The 6,912-nt window shown below is 39.3% G+C and overlaps 1 protein-coding gene and 1 pseudogene across 1 annotated transcript; both read left to right on the top strand.

The window, feature by feature from the left end:
- Nucleotides 1-1,036, top strand: part of LOC103143552 (interleukin-1 receptor-like 1) — a 12,215-nt pseudogene extending 11,179 nt beyond the window's left edge.
- Nucleotides 1,037-1,944: 908 nt separating this feature from the next.
- On the top strand, nucleotides 1,945-6,910 carry LOC103143608 (interleukin-18 receptor 1-like; the record flags this gene model as incomplete). The annotated part of the gene is made up of 10 exons (XM_007560209.2): nucleotides 1,945-2,090; nucleotides 3,469-3,718; nucleotides 4,817-4,997; nucleotides 5,139-5,277; nucleotides 5,357-5,422; nucleotides 5,523-5,652; nucleotides 5,757-5,902; nucleotides 6,022-6,174; nucleotides 6,575-6,727; nucleotides 6,804-6,910. Coding segments are annotated over exons 1-10 (1,362 nt in total), but the record flags the coding sequence as incomplete, so codon positions are not given.
- Nucleotides 6,911-6,912: the final 2 nt, after the last annotated feature.

Here is a 6,912-nt window from a genome sequence, read left to right as displayed (position 1 = left end):
CGAGTTTGGTTAAAGGATCTGTCTTTATTGTCGGAGCCGCTTACCTGGTCAAGGTAAGGAAAAAAAAAATCCAGGTGTAGTCCAAAATAATAATGTGATATTTACCCTGCGCTCACCTCCGTGTGCAGCTATCGCCGAGGCCGTGTTGGAATGTCTAGAGCAGAGCCGGGCTGTGGTTCTGGTTCCCAGCTTTCCAGATCCTGAACCAGGAAGTGAAGTGCTAAGCGCCATCCACACTTCGCTAGTGGAGCGGAAGACTCGCTTGATTTTCATAAACACAGAGCAGACGGAGACGGAGGCGTCGAGATCAGGTTCGTTTCCAGAGGCTTTGCAGCTTCTGAGTAAAGCCGGGAATAGCGTCACCTGGAAGGGACGGCCGCCCTCCACCTCCTTCTGGAAGCAGCTGCGTTATCACTTACCGGCCCCACAGCAAACACCAAAAATGCAACTTTTATCACAAGAATGCTAGGATGATATCCAAACCTAACTCTAACCATTTTATACTGGTCATGCGACATGAAAGATAAGAAACGCCAAGTACTTTGTTTATACATTGACAAAATAATGCAGAAATCAATTTAATGAATGTGTTTATATTTAAAATATCGTGTTTATTTATGACTTTAGTCTACAGAGTACCTCCGTGTAATACACTCAGAAAACCAGACATGTGAATGGAACAATTATTTTTCTGTCATTGCTTCAGTACAAGTTGATTACTTGCAGTTGCTTATGTAACATGTTAACAGCACAGAAAAAGTGAACAGCAGAATGTGAATTAATCTCAGATGTTTTATTATTTTATTTTTACATTTTTGTTTCTGCATTTAGAAATTTTATTTCTGTGTTTATTGTCAACTGTTGCTGTCTTTGCTGCACCATTAAATATGAAAAGTAAACTTGCAATGAGGAAAATAAGTATTTGAGCACCGCGCGACTTTGCAAGTTGTCCCACATAGGAATCATGGAGGGGTTTGAAATTAAAATTTTAGTTGCATGTCCGCAGTGAGAGACATAATCTAAAAAGAAATAATAATAATAAAAAAAAATCCAGAAATCACAATGTATGATTTTTTAAAAATAATTTATCTGTGTGTCACTGCTGCACCTTGCAACCAGCAAATATTCTGGCCATCAAAGACATGTTAGTCCATCTCTAAAGAGTCCACCTCCACGCCACTTATCCTAAATTAGAAGCTCCTGTTTGAGGTCATCAGCTGCATAAAGACTCCTGTCCACCAAACACAGTCAGTAAGACTCCAACTACTAACAAGGTTGCATCAAGACCTCCTGTTAGAGAGGACATAGTATTTATGGAGTTGCTTTTGTGAAAGGATTCTTGGCATCACTCTGGGTCAAAGTGACCCGTACCCCTCTTTTCCCTGTGTGTGAAGTCAGAACTGGACACTATCCATGACTCGGAAACAATGCTGTTTGGACAGATAAGAACAAAATGAAAATGGAGCAGATGTTGATATCAAGAGGTCCCAAATAATTTCTAGGAAGTCCCAATACACACCCACAATAAATGATGCCAAGAAGCCTTACGTAAATCAAGGGTCTTCTTTCCAACTCACACCAGCAGAGATGAGACTCTATAAAACCTGTGATGTTAGGAATAGACGGGGGAGATTTTTGAATTTTGTATTGACGTGATTGAGAAGATGTATTGCCGGTAATAGATCTTTGCCCGTCTTTGGCCTAAGCAGCGAGGAATTGAGTCCTACATGTGTTATTTCTTTTACTCGTATATTTCAGAGTTAGCCACCTTTCTAATCTTCAACACTCCAAGCCTCCATTCATGCGCCTTTCCTGGAAACCAGCTTTTAAGAAGGTTCATAAGTTTTTACTAAAAATTGCAGAAGTTGGGGACAGAGGAGGAAGTCTTGGTTTGTGACTCAGAGGAATAAAAGTCGGCGTGATGTTCTTCCATCAGTTTCATTTTCTCTCCCATCGCACCCTGCAGTCAGGTTAAGGAAATCACTATTTGCTCTGAAGGAGAAGGAATGTAGGCAAGCTGTTCACAGTGAAGTCTCTCGCAGCAGTACTGAAGATGTTCCTGCTACTTTTATTCCTCGCATTTATCTCAGGTGAGTAAGTCGGGTAATGTCTGCAAAGGAGAAATAAAAATGTACTTCTTTCTTAGTCAGATGTTGGATGTGTTTCCCTCGAGCACTACTTCCACATTCTCACGATTCAGTTTTCTGTTCTTTTTTTCTTTTTTGCACCACGATCATGTGGAAATGTATTAAAGTTATGAATTAAATTATGAAGTAAAATTTAGCTTAAGAATTTGAACTCGTAATACAGAATAAAAAAGGCTCCTGTGCAAGTAGCTCTATGAATTCAGCAAGAATAAACCTTATTAAGGAAACAACCCAGATACTCAAAACCACTCTGAACCTGAAGTGGGTGAGATAGGGGAGAGTTTACATAGAAAAACCATTCCAAGTTGTTCAATACTCAAAAGTTGTGTGGGAAAGACAGAAAAAAACATAGATCTAATGGAGATATTTCCAGAAATTTTTCCAAACATGCCGGAGAGACTCCAAGAAGAAGGTTATTTTGTCGGTGAGAGAAAAGCTGATTAGTGTTATGTTTGGGGAACATCAAACATTGCACGTCATCAGAAACATACCATGTACGCCATGAAGCACGGTGGTGGCAGTAAGACGTCAGAGCGTAAAGGTTGTAAAGGTAGAGGGGAACATGAATGTGAATGTGGGAAATATTACAAAACCCAGGAGAATAATCTGACAGATATGAGCAGAAGGTGCTTTAATTTACATCATTATGTTTGTTTTTGGAGACTTATTTTGGTATTTTGCAGATTGCTTTCAGGGTGAACTTGTTTGGAAAGGCAGACATGGGCATGTTGGTACATGTTTTGAATGTCCTCCACTTGTAGAGTATTTCCCTTACAACTGACTTTAAATTCTTGTCAGACCTCTTTTTTCCCCTTTCCTGTCTGGTAGGCTGATACAATCTTTCTTCTGAGGGCCTCAAACAGCTTATTTGACCAAACAGTAGCATATATCTCACTTTTACAGTCAGAAACTCATCATATTAAATATACAATTTTTGCTATTTCAGGTGGAAACAAATGTAGAAGATGTAGAAGTCTTATTTTACCCTTTCTCAGAAAAGTTTTTTTTTTTTATTAGCTTCTCATTTATAATGTCACATGGAGTTGAAGCAATATGTGAGCACAGTTATCGCAATTAACCAGATTGTGTGATGATTTGGCAGTGAAACAAGAAGGATCCCCGTGTTTTTTAATGTTTTTTGTTTAATGAGATTTTACAAGAAGCTTAGAAGAATAGTAGATGGCTTTTTATGGGGAAACTAAAGCCAGGAAGCACAGCTACAATGCTTTGCAAGTTAACAGGAATGATGTAAACTTGAGTTATTTCAGAAATAAATTTGCTCACACTGTTCTGTTTTTTTTGTTGTTGTTTTGTTTTTTAGGCGTTTGCTCCATGACAACCAAGGAGATCTATGTCAGAGCCGGTGACCTGGTAATGCTGAAATGTGGAGAGTGTAAATATGACGGTACTGTTGTGCTTTGGAAACTGGAGACTGGCCAGAAAACACAACTCTACAGCAACATGTCGGCGTCTGAGCAGCAGCGGCTTGGTTTGGTTCTGTATCAGGACAGCCTGGTGATTCTCAGTGCGTCTTCAAACCATCAGGGGAATTACACGTGTGGTCCTCTCAGGTACGACTCATAAACTGATTCCAGCTCAACACAATCACTCCGCATATTCATTTTAACTGATTCATTCTGTCCATGACATAGTTAAATCTCTCATGATTATATTAAAAATATATCAGACAAAATAAAAATAACCTGGAAAAAAAAAGCTCTTGTTTTTCAAATGATGACATCATTATAATGGCAAAAGCGATCCATGCCTGGACTCACGTGAAAAAGTTATTCATAACATTTTACAAAACGTAAAGGTCAATTTCACTACCCTGTTCTGGCTACTGCCAGGCCAGGGTTGAACATAAACCAACACATCACGCTTCAGTCAGATGTAAACACAACGTCACCGACATCTCAGGTAGTAAATGGTCACACATCCGTTTCTGAGACCTCCACAGCCATTATTTGGATGAAACATTGGTGTACCTTCCCAAGAGTCGTCGGCCTAATAAAATTACCTCAAGAGCCAACTGGGAAATAATCCAGGTGGAGATAAAAGAACCCAGAACAACATTTAACGCCGCAGACCTCAGTTGCTTTAGTTAAAGTCGGTGTTCATGACTCAGCAACAAGAAAAAATGGCAAAAATGTCATCCATGAGAGAGTTCCAATCAATGAAGCACTGCTGAACAAAAAGAACATAAAGGTTGGAATCACATTTACCAAAATCCACAACAAAGATGTTTTGGAAATTGTTCTGTGGACTGATGAGACTAAAGTGGGATTGATGCGTCCTGGTACATCTGATGTAAAGCAACACTGTGATGATCTGGGTCTGCTTTGCTTCTTCTGGATCTGGGAGGCATGCAAAAAATGAAGCAACCATGAATTCTGCTTTCTACCAGAAAATCCTGAAGGAAATGGTTGGCGATTAGATTGTGACCTTAAGCTAATGTCCATCTTAGCTACATAGCAGGACAAGGATCCAAAGCACACCTACAAGTTTAGTACCAAATGGCTGAGGAAAGGGATTTCTTTAAAGTGACCTATTCAAAATCCTTAGTTAAATAAAAACTGAGAAATTGTCTTTTTATCTGATTTTCAAACTTGTTTAATACTCTGAAACAGCTGGAAAATAATTTTCGTCCTGACTTTAATGATTTACAGGAACACCAGGTGCCAGATGGCGTTCAGGCTTACAGTATACTCAGAATCGTCCAGAGAGATTGAGTTTGGAAACAGGTACAATCAAACATGTTACAAAAACCAAACCTGCGAACTGAACTGCCCTGAAGAAAACCTCCCCTGTAGCACCGCTTGGGAGCTGCTGGGAATCACATGGCACAAGGTACAATAATCATCCAGTTACTGTGGATGTGATTCGATTACATAACAGCAATAACCATGAACATTTAATGGTGCTTTTCTTACATTTCAGTTTGAATTTCAGTATTGTATGTATTTTTTTTAATTGTTCCTGCTTTCCCAGGAGAATGGTGCAGTCTCAGATGATTTCTTCACAAATGTTGATGTAGGGAAAAGTGGAGTCTACATCTGCACCAGGTCTTTCTTGTATTCTGATCACACATACAATGCCTCCTTCACAGTGGTACTTGATGTCCAGACAGGTATAAAAGCCCCATATTTACCATTTTAAGTGTTAGTTAAAGGTTGAGTAATAAATGTGTGGGGGTTTTTTATGTGCAGGAAAGCCTCCGACAAACTTAGGAATCTATTCACCAAAGAATGGGAAAGTTGTTGAAGTAGAGCTTGGTGAGTTTATATTATTTGCAGCATTGAGATACAAACACAGTTCTTTTTTATGCATTGTGCTATGTTCAATTCTATGATTTTTTTATTTTTTTTTTCCAAGGCAAAACAGTGGAGATTACTTGTACGGCACTCATCGATTCTAGCGACGGTTCGCTCTTCTGGTTGAGAAATGATGAATTTGTGGAGAAAAATGACACCCTTCGCTATTTCTACAATGACACGTTCTCAAAGTAAGAGCTGAACTCACATTTGTGTGTGAAATCGAGTTATTACAAACTGATGGGACAAACGCATTAACATCTTGATGATGTCCACCATTTCCTGTGCTTTCCAGGAACGCGTCATTGGATGACGTCGTTTGGATGAGCGCAACTTTAGTCTTCAGAGAAGTGTTGGAAGAGGATCTGTCTGCAGAATTCAGATGTAAACTTGAAAGTGCTGAACTCACACGTCTCGTCTCTGTCACCCTGGATAAAACAGGTGTGTGAGTTTGTAAGCGCATCACTTTTTTTTTTTTTTTTTTTTACAATTGTGCATCACAGAACATTTATTTTGCTGTGGAAAATTTATTTTGAAGTTGCTGTGCTAATTCCCTGCAGCTGGTCCTTCATATGTCATTCTAACTGCATGCATCGCTTGCATTGTGGTGGTGATGGCTGTGATTGTTGCTACATATGTGAAGTTTAAAATTGACGTCACCCTTTTCCTAAGAGGTAAACTTGGCTCTAGTGGTTGCCAGAGCAACACGTCAGGTGAGGGTTTTTTTGTTTGTTTGTTTTTTACTAGAAAAGCAAACCTTGTAACAAAATGCAGCTAAATCAGGTCGACAAAAGCTTCATAAAAATAAAAGAGATGCCCTTAGTCTTAAAGTCAGACAAAGAAACTTGTTATTTATAGATTTTAGCTGTGTAAGTTGGCTAATATCAGCAGCACAAATTCCTATTTAATTATTGTATTGGAAAATTTGGTTTAAAATCTGAAAATGAAGAAAAAACCCTTCTTAAAGTTACGAAGATAAGATTACTGAAGAAATAATTATCTGTAAACTGTTACTGTTTCAGTTCATTTCACATGAAATTGATCTCTAAGTTAGGCATTATCATTGATGGGCTCCAGCTTCCTTTACAGCAGCGGCTTTTTCTTTGTGTTCAGATGAAAAAAGCTACGATGCGTTTCTGATGTGCTACAAAAGCGTCACTGATGGAGGACTGAGTGAGGAAGACAGAAAATGCCTGGCGAGTACTTTGGAGGACGAGTTCGGTTACAGCATCTGCCTTTATGATCGAGACGTCTTACCTGGTCAAGGTGAGGAAAAAAAAAAATCCAGGTGTAGTCCAAAATAATAATGTGATATTTACCCTGCGCTCACGTCCTTTTGCAGCTATCGCTGAGGCCGTGTTGGACTGTATAGAGCAGAGCCGGGCTGTGGTTCTGGTTCCCAGCTTTCCAGATCCTGAACCAGGAAGTGCAGTGCTAAGCGCCATCCACAC

This window comes from Poecilia formosa, unplaced genomic scaffold, assembly GCF_000485575.1.
Source record: "Poecilia formosa unplaced genomic scaffold, Poecilia_formosa-5.1.2 Scaffold113, whole genome shotgun sequence".
NCBI lineage: Eukaryota > Metazoa > Chordata > Actinopteri > Cyprinodontiformes > Poeciliidae > Poecilia > Poecilia formosa.
This window is presented reverse-complemented; position numbering and strand designations above follow the sequence as displayed.